At 40.1% G+C, this 19,295-nt stretch overlaps 1 protein-coding gene across 3 annotated transcripts in view; it reads right to left on the bottom strand.

Annotated features, from left to right (window-relative positions):
• Positions 1-11,614: 11,614 nt before the first annotated feature.
• Positions 11,615-19,295, bottom strand: part of LOC107694114 (centrosomal protein of 63 kDa) — a 15,614-nt gene continuing 7,933 nt past the window's right edge. The window contains exons 4-15 of one of the 3 annotated variants that reach the window (XM_016493714.1): positions 18,897-18,992; positions 18,528-18,650; positions 18,308-18,421; positions 17,130-17,285; positions 15,878-16,023; positions 15,579-15,725; positions 15,369-15,471; positions 14,971-15,168; positions 14,784-14,870; positions 13,913-14,103; positions 13,110-13,410; positions 11,615-12,377 (exon numbers count right to left, since the gene is read on the bottom strand). In XM_016493714.1, the coding sequence (XP_016349200.1) occupies positions 12,237-12,377; positions 13,110-13,410; positions 13,913-14,103; positions 14,784-14,870; positions 14,971-15,168; positions 15,369-15,471; positions 15,579-15,725; positions 15,878-16,023; positions 17,130-17,285; positions 18,308-18,421; positions 18,528-18,650; positions 18,897-18,992 (1,803 nt within the window). In that variant the 3' untranslated portion in view covers positions 11,615-12,236. The other 2 variants (XM_016493713.1, XM_016493715.1) reach the window with 2 other exon arrangements.

Below are 19,295 nucleotides of genomic sequence, written 5' to 3' on the forward strand. Positions count from 1 at the left end.
TTAATCCAGCAGCGCACGTACTCTGCGTCTATAGACGCGACGCGTTTTTCTAAAGAACAACAAAGAAAAAACTCTTATTCGCAAAAAGTGTTTTCAAAGACACAGATAAGGTGAGACTTCCCCTTCTGGTGAACAATTGTTTAAATCCATCTGTATATAAGCTACAGAATACTGTATGTGGAACGCTGAATCCATGCACAACTGCACGTGACCTCAAAACAAACACATTTTTATTTAACTACGTAAACACATAGTTAAGAATAATAATATTTTGGTATTTTATGTGGTGTTGGGTAAGATGACTTTTTTTTTTCCTTTCATGGAAAACAATCAAAATGCCAAATATAGGCTTCTCTTTTCCAGATGAAAAGTAGAGAAAGCATGATCACTGTCTGTCGATTTCAATTAGAATTTTATTATAAGTTTAAGTTAAATACAAATATATTAAATCAGAAATTGAATATATGGCCCCTTATATCTTAAATGAAGAGACTTTCAAATAAATAAATAAAGCAAAGCTGCATGATTCCCCTGGTCTCACACATAACAATCTCATTGCCATTTTCATTATGCGAAGGCATCAAAATAACCTAGTTTCTTCCTAGCTCACACACTGCAATACAGATACACAAGTCATGACCTGTTTCCACTGAACTTAGATCAGATAGCTGACCAGCTGCATAAATATTTCCATCTGGCTGCTGTATAAGAAAGTGGCGGCATGTTTCAAATCAGGGTGAGAAGGCACCATATCACCATGGATGGGACCAAAATATGAACAGGCTTTTTTCCATGGGAAACTCAAAATGAATGCTAAATAGACATGTTTTAAACGTGGCTAAAACGGTTGATGGATTTGTCCATTGACTGCTTCGTGAAATGTGTAATAGAATAGATTTACTAATCTCTGTTACACGCTGAACCCAGATAAGGGTGAGCAGTCATTGCTGAATAACTTCCCCATGGACAAACTGATAAGGGATATATTGCTATATTCAGGGCAAAGGAGACTAGTCTAGGACGAATTGACCATGGCAAATGAATGCTTGAATGGAGGTGCTCATAAGCAAGCAATTTGTGCGGAGGATCTCTGGCATTGTTCCTCACACACTGAATCATGCTGATAAAACCCACCCCACATCTGTCTGTGAGACATTCAGAGAATCCTGAGGGCGTCTGGAGCGGTCTGATGTGAGCGCTTGCCAGCCAGGCCCTTATTCCCAGTTCATGACAGAGATGAACAATGAGCTCCTCCATGCACAATCATGTACACAAACACACAGACTGTGGGCTGGAAGTGAGGCATGCTGCCCCCCGAAGGTTTCGCCAGGCTCTGGAATGTGAGATAAAGGTGTAAGTGCTGTACGGTCAGCAACAGCAATCGTGGGAAAGTGTCTCTTACTCTTCTTATCTCGTCAAGGAATGCAAGCTATCTGAGAGCGGCTATATGCAAAGGGATTCAAAAGCAACAGATGCGTCCTGAAGAGAAAAAGGAAGAAAGAATTTTACTTTTGCTAGCAATTGTTGTACTTGGAAGCTTATATTCAAGAACAAAAGCAAACAAGGAATAGTGAAATGGTTTTATTCTATTCATGCACATGTATTTTAGGAGGAAGTGCACTACAAAAAAGAGTCAAATGAAACAAAACAATTTCACTTATGAAAGACTATATTATATATATAGTATAGTAAATAATACTATATATATATATATATATATAACTATATATAGTTTCATTTGACTCTTTGGTAGTGCACTTCCTCCTAAAATACATGTACATGAATAGAATAAAACCCTTCAGTGTGTGAAATATTAAGTAACAAAGGAAGTATTAAAATAACAAAATATATGATAAAATATAGAACATTTTAATTTTGTGATATGTCAATGTTTTCTTACGACTTCAAAACACTATATAATCATTCACGTTATGATTTTTAAATATACTATATTATAAATGAATATACTGTAATAAAATGTTATCTCTCCCTGAGTAGAAAGTACTACAAATTTTATCAGTATCTGAGGTCTTTGTAGGCGTGATAAAAAAGGATACATGTGCATACATGTACATCTTTATTGTTTGTATATTAAGCTCATCAATAATTAACAAAAAAGCATTCAAATTTAAATAACTCATAATAATGCATACATTCTTTTACATTTATACTATTAATTTGTATTATATTTTCTTATTGTATTTATTAATTTAGGCCTATTTTTATCCATGTACTTTATGCATTAATGTACTTTTAATGCAATTATTATTATTATTATTAATTAATTAATTAATTAATTAAATTTCTGTATGGATCTCTTTGAATGAAAGACAATAGATGACAAAAGGAAAAGAGAATTATGGGTAAAGGTCAAAGTTTATCAGTCAATGTGTCTGTAACAGCACACTCAAATGGTTAAAAATGACTGCCCACTCACGGCATAACATACCCCATAGAAAAATATTTTTAAATGACCCGAAATGTCAGGGTTTTGGCTTTGTTTTTCTGAGAATGCGGAGAACTGTTTGCCCAGGCTGTGGATTAAAGATAATAATGTTGTAAATAATTTTCTGTTTCTTGCACAGGCTGATCGTTCCACTTCATAAGACCTCAATATATTATCAGGAGCCACTGGTATTAATATGGTCGTGTCTGTATATGTTTTTTGACTCTCATAAACCGGCAGCCACAGTGGGGCAGTTTATAAATTGCCAAAGACAACGGTTTCACCAAAAAACCTTCTTTACTGTTCTACTGAAGAAAAAAAGTCACCTACATCTTGGATGGCCTGAGAGTAAGTAAATTAAGAGCAAGTTTTTATTTTTGGGTGAACTACCCCTTTAAGCATGTATGTTTAGTCGGTATGACAAATGTTATAAATGCAAGTTGTTATTAAATAAAAGCTAGTTTGTAATTTTGTTAAACTCAGTATAAAATTTAATACATTTCATAGCAATTTCTTACGATGCCCAAACAGCAAATCTTAGTTTAGGTAACATATGAAACACATGGAGTGAATGGTTAAATTTTAACTGACAATATTTGCTGTAGTTTTCTAAACGTTCGACCAATTAAAACTTTTAATTTGAATGGACTATAAAACTAGTTCAAGTAAAGGTTGAGCCAGCTAAAAAATAACAATTCAAGTAACACTTTGAAGAGAGAAATTGAGTGAATTGACGTAATCTGTGGAACTAAATTAATAATAATTACTTGTTTACAGTGCATGCTTGCTACAGTCCTCAAACGCCATATGTACCCGTGTACCCGTGAGAGATAGCGAGGCAACAAGAGGCTGTCTCTCCTCACTAGGTGTCCTGGGGTACAGTGAAACAAGGGAAGTGCTTGAATAAAAGCACTGATAACAACGTGAACACGGAACACACCAAACAATCTACTCACAAGGAAGGACAAGAAAGCAGAGGTTATAAAGGAAGAGGGGAACGAGCGACAGGTGAGGGAGAGACAGCTCGTGAACTGTGCACCCCTGCCGCAAGATCAGCGCTGATTGCCCAGGTCACGAGCTGCCGAAAGTGACGGGACAACACAGACAGCAGGGGGAGCCAATGAGGCACCCTGAACTGTGACAGTACCCTCCCCCTCAGGGATGCCTCCTGGCATCCCCGGAGGACTCACCATGACGCCAATGGAATTGGTCGACGAAAGCGCGATCCAGAATGTCGCGAGCCGGAACCCAGCATCTCTCCTCCGGACCATAGCCCTCCCAGTCTACCAGGTATTGGTGACCTCTACCCCCTATGCCTCACATCGATCAGCCACCATACAGTATAAGCCGGCGGCGACCCCTCGATGAGTCTAGGAGGCGGGGGGCGGAGGTCTGGGGCTGAAGGGGGGAGTGAATGCCGTGCTTGATCTTAGACACGTGGAAAACCGGGTGGATATTTTTAAATAGGGGGGTTAACTTGAGTCGCACCGACACCGGACTGAGCACCTTAGAAATGGTAAACGGTCCAACAAATTTGGGTCCCAGTTTACATGAGGGGAGTCTAAAGTGAATGTCCTGAGAAGACAACCAAACCTTCTGACCGCACACGTAAAGTGGGGGCTTAGTATGGTGACGGTCCGCCAATGCCTTGTTCCTCTTGCCAGTCCGAGTGAGGGCTTCTCTTGCAATCCTTCAAGTATGGAGGTATCTCTCAATAAACGCGTGTGCGGATGGAACAACGGCGTCGGATTCTTGGGAGGGGAATAATGGTGGCTGGTAGCCTAAACAGCACTGGAAGGGAGACAAACCCGTAGACGAGACCGGGAGGGAGTTGTGCGCGTACTCGACCATGGTTAATCTGGAACTCTAAGACGACGGTTCGGCAGACACCACACAGCGCAGAACCCTCTCTAAATCCTGGTTAGCATGCTCAGCCTGACCGTTAGTCTGCGGTTGATACCCGGAGGATAAACTCGTAGTCGCCCCCAGTTGTCGACAGAATTCTGTCCAAAACCTAGACACAAACTGGGGACCCCTGTCAGAGACCACGTTCACCGGGAGGCCATGAATACAGAAAACGTGATCAAAGACAGCAGTCGCTGTCTCCCTCGCTGACGGCAATTTGGGGAGGGGAATAAAATGGGCCGCCTTTGAGAACCAGTAGACCACTAGACGGGGGTAGGCCAGTGACGAAGTCCATCGTTATGTGTGACCAGGACCGCAAAGGGACATACAGTGGCTGGAGTAGCCCTGCTGGGGGTCGATTGGAGCCCTTACCCGCCGCACAAACCGGACAGGCCGACACGAACTGACGAGCATCCTGCGCCACGGATGGCCACCAAAATATCCGCGGGAATAGTAGCGTCGCGTAGCACCGTGCGGACTTTGGACTCCACCCCCCAGGTGACCGCCGCCACCACCCGTTCGGGAGGCAGAATGGCCACCGGGAGGGTGGGACTAGCCTCAGCCTCAAAGATCCGTGACAGTGCATCGGGTTTACCATTCTTGGACCCCGGCCAGTAAGAGATGGTAAACCTAAACTGCCCGAAAAACAATGCCCAACGAGCCTGCCGAGAATTTAGTCTCTTCGCGGTGAGGATGTATTCGAGGTTCTTGTGGTCAGTCCAAACGATAAACGGGACCCTCGCTGACGGCAATTTGGGGAGGGGAATAAAATGGGCCGCCTTTGAGAACCAGTAGACCACTAGACGGGGGTAGGCCAGTGACGAAGTCCATCGTTATGTGTGACCAGGACCGCAAAGGGACATACAGTGGCTGGAGTAGCCCTGCTGGGGGTCGATTGGAGCCCTTACCCGCCGCACAAACCGGACAGGCCGACACGAACTGACGAGCATCCTGCGCCACGGATGGCCACCAAAATATCCGCGGGAATAGTAGCGTCGCGTAGCACCGTGCGGACTTTGGACTCCACCCCCCAGGTGACCGCCGCCACCACCCGTTCGGGAGGCAGAATGGCCACCGGGAGGGTGGGACTAGCCTCAGCCTCAAAGATCCGTGACAGTGCATCGGGTTTACCATTCTTGGACCCCGGCCAGTAAGAGATGGTAAACCTAAACTGCCCGAAAAACAATGCCCAACGAGCCTGCCGAGAATTTAGTCTCTTCGCGGTGAGGATGTATTCGAGGTTCTTGTGGTCAGTCCAAACGATAAACGGGACCCCCGCGGTTAAATGATGAGAAAAGAAGGCACAGGGATGTATTCTCCCGTCCGAGGGTGACCTTTGAGACAAAATTGCCCCAACACCCACCTCTGACGCATCCACCTCCACAATGAACTGACGAGATGGGTCTGGGGTAGTCAAAATCGGAGCCGAAACTAAGCGACTCTTTACATTTTCAAACGCAGTCTGAGCCTGCGACGACCAACAGTAACGCTTCCTAGTGGAGGAGAGATCAGTCAGAGGAAGGGCGACCTGGCTAAAATTCCGAATGAATCGCCTGTAAAAATTGGCAAACCCCAGAAATCGCTGGACCGCTCCACGACTATCCGTGGTGGGCCAATCAGCAACCGCTTTTACCTTGGCGGGATCCATTCGGATACCCTTGGGAGAGAGGATAAATCCCAGGAACGGAACCGACCGTACGTGAAACTCGCACTTCTCTACCTTGGCGAATAAACGATTCTCAAGTAGCCGCTGGAGCACTTGTCTGACGTGCTGGAGATAATTGCGCTTGTTCCGGGAGAAGATCAGGATATCGTCGAGGTAGACAAAAACAAACCGGTCGACCATGTCTCTGAGCACGTCGTTGACGAGTGCCTGGAAGTCCGCCGGGGAGTTAGAAAGCCCAAACGGCATGACCAAATACTCAAAGTGCCCTGTAGGGGTGTTAAAGGCGGTCTTCCATTCGTCCCCCTACCTAATCCGAACTAGGTGATACGCATTGCGGAGGTCCAACTTCATAAAGATGGTTGTCCCCTGCAATAGCTCGAAGGCCGATGACATCAACGGCAAAGAATAACAATTCTTCACCGTGATGCCATTCAACCCCCGACAGTCTATACAGGGGCGCAGCGAACCATCCTTCTTCTCCAGAGAGAACCCCACCCCAGCTGGAGAGGAAGAGGGACAGATAATGCCTGCTACCTGAGAATTGTGAATATACCTCTCCATTGCCTCCCACTCAGGTCCGGACAGAGAGTAAAGGCACCCCTTAGGCGGAGAAGTGCCAGGCAACAGGTCTATCGCACAGTCGTACGGGCGGTGTGGAGACAGAGATGATGCTCGGGACTAACTGAAAACCGCTCTCCAGTCATGGTAAGCCTCCGGTACATCCGCCAAATTCACCTCCTGCAACACAGAACGAGACCTCGGGAAGGCATGTCACTCGCCGCTCCTGACACAGCTTTATTGATGGACTCAAGAGGAAACACGCTCCTCCGATGTCGAGAACGGAGAGCAATCCGGTTATCCCTGCTGTAGCAGCGACAAAGCTCGTGCTGCCTCGGTTCCTCGAGCAGAGTGATCGAAAACCTTACGTAGCTCCTCCGAGAAACTCTCAAATGAAGAACAGCAGTGATAACAACGTGAACACGGAACACACCAAACAATCTACTCACAAGGAAGGACAAGAAAGCAGAGGTTATGAAGAGGGGAACGAGCGACAGGTAAGGGAGAAACAGCACGGAAGAGAGGAACGAGCGACAGGTGAGGGAGAAACAGCTCCCCTGCTGCAAGATCAGCGCTGATTGCCCAGGTCACGAGCTGCCGAAAGTGACGGAACAACACAGACAGCAGGGGGAGCCAATGAGGCACCCTGAACTGTGACAGTGGTGAGTAGATTCTGTCAGCTCCTCGGGATAACAGAGGACTCAAATGCAGAGAAGTAGGTGAAAAACTGAGATTTATTTCTCACGAGGCAAAACCTGATAACAACGTGAACACGGAACACACCAAACAATCTACTCACAAGGAAGGACAAGAAAGCAGAGGTTATGAAGAGGGGAACGAGCGACAGGTAAGGGCACAAGCTGCTGAAAGTGACAGGACAACACAAACAGCAGGGGGAGCCAATGAGGCACCCTGAACCGTGACAGCCTGCATGATATTGGCCAAACTACTTTTCAGTAGTCATTACTATTGGCAAGTATGGAAAACAATAGGAAAACAAAGCCAAAGCACGGACAATTTAGGCAATTTAGAAATCCTAGCCAGGACATGTTCAGGAAAAAGAGGATGTATGGTCACCCTATTTTATTAGCTGTACAAAATGGCTCACAATACATGGTGATACTGAACTCAGTCAGTATCAAGTTGCTGTGATTCTTTTCATGTCTGAAGTTACAATGCAACTCCAATTCCTGTGCAGACAGAAATGGCATTTCACTCTTTTTTGGAAGCTATTTATTACACTAAATGTACGGAATGTGATGTATGTGTAAAGATACAACACATACACCTGTTAGAGTCACATTAGAAGCTCAGATATGCAAGCTACATTCAGGCATGAGATAAAGACGTCACAGTTCTAAGCACTTCAAATGGAGATGCTGCAAGCTCCTGGTCAGTGATGTTTGTCTGTTTGCTTTGGCTGCAGTTCTTCTACCATAACAGTGGCGGCTCGTGGGTTTTAAAATAGAGGAGACACACTAATTGTATTGGTCTGGGATCCCTGCCGATTATTATTATTATAATTTGCTTAACCACTTTAAAATGGCTTTTTGGTTGCTTTTAGTCAGAAAACGTAAAGAAAACGACATACATACAGCAAGATAATATAATTTAACTTACCTGGCCTATCACTTGAAGCAAACAGCCATCCCTTCTTAAAAGTCTGTGTTAAAAGAGAGCTGCCTGTTGCGCCATTTAATTAAGCCGACCGCTGTAGCCTATTAGTTTTCCCTAAATTTGTATATACACTGTTTGAATGACAGCTTGGTAAATCTGTTGGCGATCAAATATTCAATATCGCTACTCATCATAAGTACTTGGTATATTATCAGCGCAGCGGCAGACGTTCAAACTAATATCACGTAATTTACGTCTCTGTCATGATTGGTTGATATCAGAAGGGAGGCTAGCCTCCCTTGCGAGGGTTCTTTTCTCAACACTCCTCAGTGCTGAAAGTGAACACTCGATGCTGTTTGGCTAATTTTTTTTACCAACCCTAGAAGAAGGGCTTCTATACTCTTTGGCTCACCTCTCCCCCGGCCTCCCCCTACCCTTCTCTATCATTAGCGGTTGCAATTACATCAGCAGATTCGGCACATTCGCGATAGAAAAGCGGTGCTTTCACGTTATGGTATTACAACTGTGAAATTACAAACAAAAAATACACATTCTGAGACATGAACTGAAATGAATTGTGAATTTTATTAACATTAAATCGTCCTCCTCCCATTTTCACCTCAAAATTATGGGGAAGCTGTGCCTCCCCTGTCTCCCCCGACGAGCCGTCACTGCCATAACAAAAGCTTCTCTGGCATTACGCTGTGTGCATTTTAAAGGCCAGTCATGACTTCACCTCTACAGTTTCACAAGCCTATGGTTACACCTCACATTTGTGCATGTTTGTCAATTGGAAGCTATGTAGTCGAACATTTTCTTGCTGAGGGTCAGGTCATGTTTGTGATACCTCTGTCTCTGAGGCCACATGACTTCAACTGATCTCATAGCTTAGTGGGACATGCAATTGGTTGGAACATTCATGGCATCTCTATCTCACTGCTCACTCTATCTCGTTTCATACACACTGCTCTTCACAAACATGATTAATAATGGTTGGTGCAATATGCTGCAGTAAAGGGATTGTTCAGCCAAAAAATCTATTCACTTTCATGTCGTTCCAAAGCTGTATGTATTTCTCCTTCTGAGGAAATAAATGTTTCCTTCCTTCTGAAAAAAAAAATGTTTTAAATTCCACTTTCATTGTATGGGCTAGTACTTTCACCAAAAATATCTTCTTTTGTGTTACGTAGAAGAAATACAACTTTAATTTTTGGGTGAACTATGCCTTTAACACAACATAACCTCATGTTCTAACAAAGCTACAATTACTCAAATGAAATGTTAATGTTAAAAACAAAACTATTTCACACTTTAAAATGCCATTTGAGACGATGATGTGTGTTTTGTGCACTACTAGAGTGCACTGTGGATGCTTGTTCACCTCAAGCCAGTTTCTGTGTGTGTGTGTGTGTTTGCTGTGAGACTGTTTAATTTTGGAAGTGGTCAATGGAAAATGTTAGTGTTCATGTTATTTAAAGTAGTGGATAGAAGCACAAGTCACCTGGTGCCATGAATTATGACTGAAACATCCACTTCACATTGGATCAACGCCAATATTATGGTCTCGTGGTAGATACGAAAGAGATTAATACTATAACAAGCCTACTGGGCTACAAATGTCAGTTTTAAAGCATTATTTTAAGACAAAAAAAAACGTCACTAATGTGCCTCATGTTAAAAAAATAAATAAATAAATAAAACTTTGACTCCTATTTTGTTTGACAAGTGACATTTTTGGTTGAGGTCCATTGTAAAACTGAGTTTTTCATAATTATTTTATCAACGCCAATATTATGGTCTCGTGGTAGATACGAAAGAGATTAACTATAACAAGCCTACTGGGTTACAAATGTCAGTTTTAAAGCATTATTTTAAGACAAAAAAAAACGTCACTAATGTGCCTCATGATAAAAAAATAAATAAATAAATAAAACTTTGACTCCTATTTTGTTTGACAAGTGACATTTTTGGTTGAGGTCCATTGTAAAACTGAGTTTTTCATAATTATTTTATCTGTTATACCTTATTTTAAGGTGTTTTTGTGTAATTACACAAATATGTACTGATTACTATTAATTGCTTTTAATTATGCATAATTTACTGTTATTACTATATAAGTATACAAGTAATATGTATAACAAAACACTGTAAAATATAAAGTGTTACCATTTTATCTAATTGTTTGTAAAAATATTCATTACAAATGTACAGAACAAGAAGAAAATCCGAGTGAGTCAATACGGTAAATACATTGGGAATCGTGGTTGCGCCCTCTATTGGGTTGTAAAGGTAATATATAATTTACTCACCGTAATGTCGTTCAAAACCTGCAGAACGTTGAGGGTCCAAACAACATTGAACTCCATTGACTTTCACTGTATGGAGGAAAAAATAGAGATTTAAAAAAAATAAAAAAATACTTTTTTCTGTGTGTTCTCCACAGAAAATAAGAAATATTTACAGATTTAGAAGAACATGAGGCTAAATGAAGTGTAAATGAGTAAAGGATAACAGTTTACATTTTGGGTTGAACTATGCCTTTAGGTTTGAAGCTAGACATTCAAGAGCTTTATGGCTGATTTCCATCTTACAAAAAGTCTATTCTGCACAAAAGAATTACATTCTGAAAGTTTTGACCTTTTAAAGCAACAGTTTGAACTATTCAAAACAAAATTATCAGGTGCATTCTTGGCCACAGTTCAACCATTAAGCAAGTCGAGTGTTGATTAATCTGTCAGTTTGCCCTTGACTTAGTCCAGGGCCCCAAGATTCATAAGATCCTTGCAATCAAAAATGCTTTTCCTCTGCAAGCAAAAGAGTAAACGTCCACATTGCCAAATTCCTCAGTGCTGTTTGTTGAGCTTTGCAGGCCTAGTATCCAGGGTTACGGAATTTTGATCGCAAAACCGCTGGACCGGAGCCTGGCAAAACATATTTCCAGCACTTGCTAATCTGAGGAAGGGAAGAAGGAGCGAGAGAGAAAAAAAGAGACACATTCCAAAACAAATTAGATTTAGGATATTCCTATTCCCCCCATTTCTCAAAGCAAGGGAGCACATGTCTCCCACTCAGTATCACTCCGTTGGTAATATATGAGTCTGTGCTCAATAATAGCCTTAAGCTATTTCCATGTGCAGGATCCCACATGGATGACATTAACATTCCATGAGCTTTCTCATATTGAACGTGTGCGCTGCTGTAGTTTGTGCTTGTGGGTGTGAATGTGTGTGTGTGTGCTGTAAACTGTCAGGCCTGGTGCAATCTGTGCATTCTTGGGGTGAAACTGTACTAAATCATTAAAGCAAGCTGTGATAGGCCACTAACATAGGTGGAGACTTGAGAAAAAGCTTATGTGTTTGACGTCAACTTTACATCTCTGCTGTGCAACACTGTTAAAGGATACGACCCAAGAGAATGTATCTGGTCCCATCACATGTCCAAACAGCCTTTTCCCCCGAAGCACAAAGTGACGAGGAAATAAAACCATTCACACAAACTCATCCACTCCCATAACAAACATAGCTATGAAAACAAGCTCTTTTAATTCAACCCTTAAAACACACACTCTTCACAACCATGTCAGTAGGTTTACAAAAAAATATGTTTTTTATATATATGTTAGGTTACACTGTACATAAATATTGATTGCATAAGAAAGGAAAATGAGAAAAAGGCACAGCAAAACAGTATGGATGTCTCAAGTGCTCAAAAAGATAATGGCGGTGGACGCAAGAGGCCATATGAAAGGTCAAAGGTCAAGGGAATAGGGAGTGTATATGTGGTCATTCCTTCACTAGTGCAATAATCATGGAGGTATTCAGCACTTTTGGGACAAAAGTTGTTTGGCACTGCTTTGGTGTCATTTTTGCTGCACTGATCTTGTCCAATTATGCTGCAGCTTCTATGAATCCCGACTAGCTGCCAAAACACATTCTTCTTCTCAAATAGAAATGGCCATACAGATAGGTCATCACCTGAAAATATCTCTGCAAGTTCAGATCAAGGCACTCAGTGGCCGTTTTGGGGGCTGCAGTCCTTGCCCAGTTATTTGGAGACGGTGTTGGCGTTTTCCTGCTTCATGCTCTGAATGTGGGCATCCAGTCTCTGAAGCAGCTCTTGAGACCTTAGCGTTTCCTCCTCCAGAAACCGTGTAGTCACTGAGCCATTTGGAGATCCAGTGGAGTCCTGGAGGAAGAGGGAGGAAATGACCGTTAAGGCTGTTGTGCAATGCTACCGTGTGCATGATTGACATGCATTCTTATAAAAGCAGTGTGTCAAAAGCAACAAAATTCTACTCAAGTATAACATCATTATTTATAGTATTTCCATTCTTGGTGCCCATCTGGTGTATATTGTGTATATGGGTCAAAGGCAAATAACACAAAATATTTAAAAAAATCTTGTTTAAAACATGTCCCAAGGTCTTATAAATGAACTATTTGTATTCATGCTTGTTTCTTATTTTGAAAAATATTCTTACATTTTATAACAAGATTTTAATATTTCTCAAGGTAAAAACATTTTGTTTTTAAATAAAGATCGTGAATTTTCATGAATTAACCACATGGTGTTTTACAAGCTGAATTAACTTTATCTTTTTATTAAACCATTAAATTATCTCATATTTTAATTGACGTTTTGACGTCATGAAGGTCTGCTGTATTGTTTTTTTTTTGCATGTTGATTGCACCACATAACACTGGTTTGGAATGTCTTTATAATATGAATAAGTTTGTCTTAAACTATTTTTTTTCCTAACAAATCAAATAAAAAGTTTGACAAATAACTTTTGTGTTTTTTCTTCATTGTGATACTAAGACAGTTGTATCACCTTGAAATTTTTTTGAAACGAACAAATGGAGACATCATGTCACTGACCCATATCTCTATTACTGACAAAGGCAGAAAGTTGTCTACCGAGCTGGAAGCTTGAGCTTCCTCTCCATTAACCACCGCGCTGAGAAGAGCTGCCATTCTGTGGGCTTTACGGCTTGAAGATGAAGATGAGGCAGACGATGCAGAAGAGTGGGCCGGGGACACAGCCATCCTGCTCTCTTGTGATTGGCCATCGGGGCGACGAGGGGAAGTTCGTGACAGATTCTCAAGCTGTTTGAGAAGCGTCTGTATTTGATCCTCATAGTGTGAAGCTCTTTCCTGCATCCGAGTCTCCATGGCCTGCAGCTCCTCCCGGTGTCTGCACTGTACATCCTCATCAGATCTATGACAGCACATAACAAACTCAACTACATACTGCACTTACATACACTACCATTCACCAGTAATTTTGTTCTTGCATTATGCATATTACATTTTGTATTAAATTGATCAAAAGCAGCAGTAAAGACATTTATATAATTTTTCAAATGTTTTTGTAACATAAATGTTTTACAAATGTTTTGTGTTTTTTATTTTAAATAAATGCTGTTCAACTTTCTATTGATCATAGAATTCTGGGGGGAAAAAAGCAGCACAACCATTTTTATCATTGATAATAAAAAAATATGTCACTTGTTGCTATCAAATGAAGCAAGGAAAGCTGAATTTTTGTACAAAGAGTTCACATGGTCGATGTCACACTTCTGCATAATTAAGGAGTGTTCATGAAATAGTGAAAAATCATAAAAGAACATTTTTAAATCCTAAAATTTTCTGTTTATCCCAAATTGTCACAGTATGTGTTAAGATGAGTGAACATTTTTTTATGTCGAAGTAACATGTACCTGTTCTGAGTGTTCTTGTTCTGATTTTGTAGTAACGCTCTCTCATACTTGTCCTGCCAGGTCTGGTTGTTGGCCTCCATGCGAGCTCGCAGCTCAGTAATTTCCAGCCTCAGCTGCCTATTCTCCTCCTCCAAACTGTTCAGAGATGACACGTAGCTGTCTCTAAGACTCGCCAGCTCTCCGTCACCCCTCTGACAGACAAACAAAGAGAAAATGTGATGAGCAATGATGAAAGCATGCAAAACTCAAGTATGAAATACAAATGAAAACAAATAATCTGGCTTGCATCATAAATTCATCCCTCCGTTTGTAAAAAGTAACAAAAACCATGTTTATAGTAAGTCTATGAGGCAAGGCATTGTTAAAGGTCAAAATACACAATCATGCAACTGATTCAAATGAATAGTGCCAAGACACAGTCAGACACAATTGTGTACAAAGTACATTGTCCAAGTTATAAGCATCTAATCACTCATAACCTTCAAGGGCCCCAGGATGACTTAAAAGTCTTGAAATAAAAATTTTATTTCTATTAAATAACATTCAGTTCTTGAAACTTATAAAATCATGGAGTTTTAATGAATTATGCTTAATTAATTTAATTTATTGACACTGTCAGATCTGTTAATGAAACAAGCTGTTTGAAAACAAGCAATATATTCATTATAATAGCAGAAATCATGGGGCCTTTGAATACTGGACAGTAGGAGGCCTTTGAGTCAAAACGGTTGAGAACCACTGTTGTTACAAACTGAGGGACCAATAACTGTTCAAATGATGTTAATGCAGATGCTGTTAATATAGCCCTGAACATTATTTAAATGTACACATTTAAAGTAAAATGAAGGTTTACTGAGCAAAAGAATGAAACCTTAGGTGATCTTGACTCGACTCTCTCAAAAAGATCATTTAGATGCCGATTCTCAAGCTTTAGAGTTTCAAGCTGGACCTGTGTCACCTACAAAAAACAACATTCAGTTTTTTCATGATATAATAAACCAGTACTTTTAGGTAATAAATAGCAGGTTTTTGATGTTACTAATCTGGACAGGATGAACCTTGAGTTCTGATGCCCGCCGCTCTGCTCGCTCCACTTCTGCCCGTAACTGTCGCTCAATACTGGAGGCGGAGCCAGTGAGCGTGGCAATGGTGATGTCACGCTGATGAAGTTCGCTGGTTAACTGAGACACCTCCTTCCTCATTCCCTCCAACTCCCCACAACGAGTCTGTTCGGCCCTTTCAAGCTCTGCACATAACTATGGAGTTATGGGGTTTAAAGAGTTAAATTTGACCCAATATGTTCATCACTAATTTGTACATACAGTATTTATAAATCTAATAACTCTCATTGTCAGTGAGACAGTTCAGTGTGTTCAAATAAATAAAGCTGGTCAACCACACACTGATAATACATTAAACCTCAAACTGTAAAAAACATATTGCTTATTGTGCGTACACGTTTGTTTTCAGCCGTACAGCGAACGTGTTCCTCCTCCATCTGTTTCCACTCATTTTCTTGTCTGCTCATCTCTGCTTTATGCTTTCTCATGCTCTCCAACCTGACAAAACAAAATAGAGTTCAAGGTTTATATTCCAGAATAAGCTTTCTATTGTTAGTTGCTGCTGCTGTATATTGTCATGAAGAGATATTTCAAAAACATCTCACTTGTCTCGAAGTCTGATGACCTCAGCTTTGAGGTGATTCTCACAAGTCTGGGAACTGTTCAACTTGGCTGTGACTTTCTCCAGATCTTGTCTAAGGGAGGCCAAGTTTGGAGACAAACCATGTGATGCTAAACATTCCTCTAGAGACCTATACAAAGAGATGAGTGATTTGTAAAGCATGGTTGCATACTGACATTGATACCTAGCAAGTTACTTTTGGACTGTAGTTAAATGATAAATCCTACAATAATATTTCTGTGTATGTAAGCACAGAATATTGAAAGGCAGATGATAATATACCTAATGACTTGCTCTTTTGCTTGCAGAGTTTGGTTAAGTCGGGTCACTTCCCGCCGTAACTGCTGCTGCTGGATTCCTGTACTACGTACAAACTGATCCTGAGCATCCAGTGTGGCCTTCAGCTCCTCTCGCTCTTCACTCAAAACCTGCAGAGAATAGCGTTACCATTATTCAATTATTTACATATTTGATATAAAATAGCATTTAGTGCTTTGCTCAGCTATTAATGCTTCAGCTATTAAACCAGCATCTAATGCTGCCTTAAAGTCATGTTGGAATAATTATATTATTAAGATGAGCTTTCAAAATATAAAATGAAAAGCAAAAAGTACTTTAAAAAAGCAATCCATACAACTTGTGCACTATATTACTTATATAACTGAAGTCTGAAGGTATATTCTGTGTGAGAAACAACCCAAAATTTAAGATTACCCAGTAATAACCTTTACCTTCAATGAATTGTTAACTGGAAAACTGTATCAACCTGATTCATGAGTAATTATTCAGTTTTTTAGGCTTCAAAAAGTTCATAAAGACATGGATAAGTAATCCATATGTATTGAGCAGTTTAATCCAAGTCCTCGAAAGAAACATGATTGCTTTAATGGATGAACAGATTTAATTTAGGCTTTTATTTAAACATTGAACAGCATATAAACATTGAAATATGGTAAACATTCATTCTTGTGCGTCAAGGAAGCGTGTTTTTGAACTTCCGTTGACCATATTTGCTGTGCTCCATATATGTCCGTAGATCAATGTTTATATGTGAATAAAAGCCTAAATTAAATATGTTCATCACATAAAGTGAACATATCTCTTCAGAAGACTGAACTGCATGATTCATATGGATCACTTTTACAATGCCTTTATGTACTTTTTGAAGCTTTACATTTTTGGTTTCATGGACTCTCAAAGGACGGACAAAAATAATGATTTTTTTCATTTGTTTTCAGAAAATGAAAAAAAAAAAAAAAAGATTGGTTTTGTGACAACATGAAAATGAATAATGACAGAATTTTCATTTTTGGGTGAACTAACCCTTTAAGCTCTCAGGTAGGATCTCCCCAGGAGGATGTGAAGGTAGCATATACCTCCTCTTCCTTTTGTTTCTCATGCCACACCACACTGTGTTCTCTATGTTCTAAACACCACACTCTGCACTATGTTCTAAAGTCCATCTCTACCTCTACTATTCTTGTGGATCTGGATCTACCTGTCCCCGTATGTGAGCTGCAGCGGGGCAGCTGACCTGCTGTTCCCTGATGGAGTCTCCCAGCTCATCCTGAAGCAGCCGAAGTCTCTCCAGTTCCAGTTCTTGTGTATGTAGGCTGTCCTGAGCCCTCTGCAGCTGAGAGCGCAGCCGCTGCAGTTCCCCCTGCTCCTGTGTCCGACCTACACCCTGAGACTGAGACATTCACAATTTCTCACATATTAATATTAAAATACAGCTCCTTGAAAAGACAGTTGTGAGCTCATAGCTATGTATTTAACCACAGCTTTATTAAAATGTCATGCTTAATTCAGTTATCAATCCTGGAATAAAACACTATTAACCATATAAAGCCTACAGTATCATATCTGATACACAAATATTTAAAGCTCATAAATTATCAACATGACCAAAACTTTGCATAACAAACTGCTGTATGCAATCTATTACTCATAGCTATGTATGAGCTACTTTAACCACAGCTTTATTAAAATGTCATGCTTAATTCTGTTATCAATCCTGGAATAAAACACTATTAACCATATAAAGCCTACAGTATCATATCTGATACACAAATATTTAAAGCTCATAAATTATCAACATGACCAAAACTTTGCAGAACAAACTGCTGTATGCAATCTATTAGTAAAAAAGGAAAAAACGTCCTTTTTGATGTGAAATCTTTATATTTTTTGTAACATTTCAATATAAACACTTAATGGCCTGAAGCAAGTTAGGTTTATTTGATTATCCATACATAACTTATAAAAAAAAAAAAAAAATTACAAATTTGAGTATCAAATATATAACCCATCAGGTTTTTGAGAAACATTTATTTGTACATCTCTCAATCATTACTGTATTGCGTTGCATCATATGCAAAACTACAGAGCTTTCCTCATAAAACTAAGCATTTAAATATCAACTCACTAAAATGTTATTGAAAGATATAGTGTGATAATTCATATTTATATACAGTTTTTGAAGTAATAAAATTCATCAAATTTTGGAATTCTGACAAGCTATCAGAATTCCATCTTACAGTTTGGCTATATAAATATCAGCTGAATATTTAGCTCAATATTGAGCTCCTTATATTTGATTTGAGTCATATGTCATACTATATGAACCATAAAAGCCTGATCATAAAACATTTTTTTAAGCTTTTGTCTAAAGGGCCATTACACTGTTCCATAAAAAATGAGGGAGAGGGTCACCTGGATGAGCCCAAACTGTTCAGCCAGGTTCTTCCTTTGCTCCTCCAGTGAAGTCACTTGTCTCTGATACTGCAGTCTTTGCTGTTCCCAATCTGCTGAACGCTGACGAAACTCCTGCATTCACAAATAAATGTTCAATGAACTTGTTTGAACTAAAATTATTAAACAATGCTAAATAAACAAAAATGAAGTCAACTTTATTTTTAGCCAGTCTCTGTACCTCCAACTTGCTTTTGAGGCAGGACAGCTCAGTCCTGTCCTCCTCTCTGCTCAGAGCTCCTTCTCGTGCCTCCTTCAGATGCTTACGCTGTAGCTTTTCATAGCTGTGTTTCAATTTAGACAACTGTTGAGAGGAGTTAGTTGTTAACTATACTGATAAAAAAACAGTTGTAGTGACAAGCACGTTGTAGTGACAAGGAACAAAATCACGTCATACAGTGTGTTTTGTGAGTATAACAATAATATATACAGCACTGCTACCAAAAAAAAAAAAAAAACGCTAATCGTCCTTCATCTTTTACATGCTGCAGCTGTTCTTCATACTTCACGACCAGCTCTTGTTTTCCAGCTTGCATCTCATCTAGTTGTCTTCATCTTTTACATGCTGCAGCTGTTCTTCATACTTCACGACCAGCTCTTGTTTTCCAGCTTGCATCTCATCTAGTTGTTTCCCCAGCACTCGGATCTGGAGAACATAAGATCATGCTTATAAGAGCTAGTGTGAAATGCAGCTCAAACATGACACCTAGTGGAATGTAATCTCCTTACAACATAGACAGACAATGACTTTATTACAGTGGGTACGGAAAGTATTCAGACCCCCTTCAATTTTTCACTTTGTTATATTGCAGCCATTTGCTAAAATCATTTAAGTTAATTTTTTTTCCTCATTAATGTACACACAGCACCCCATATTGACAGAAAAACACAGAATTGTTGACATTTTTGCAGATTTATTAAAAAAGAAAAACTGAAATATCACATGGTC

Source organism: Sinocyclocheilus anshuiensis, unplaced genomic scaffold, assembly GCF_001515605.1.
Source record: "Sinocyclocheilus anshuiensis isolate Anshui unplaced genomic scaffold, SAMN03320099.WGS_v1.1 scaffold1530, whole genome shotgun sequence".
Lineage (NCBI taxonomy): Eukaryota > Metazoa > Chordata > Actinopteri > Cypriniformes > Cyprinidae > Sinocyclocheilus > Sinocyclocheilus anshuiensis.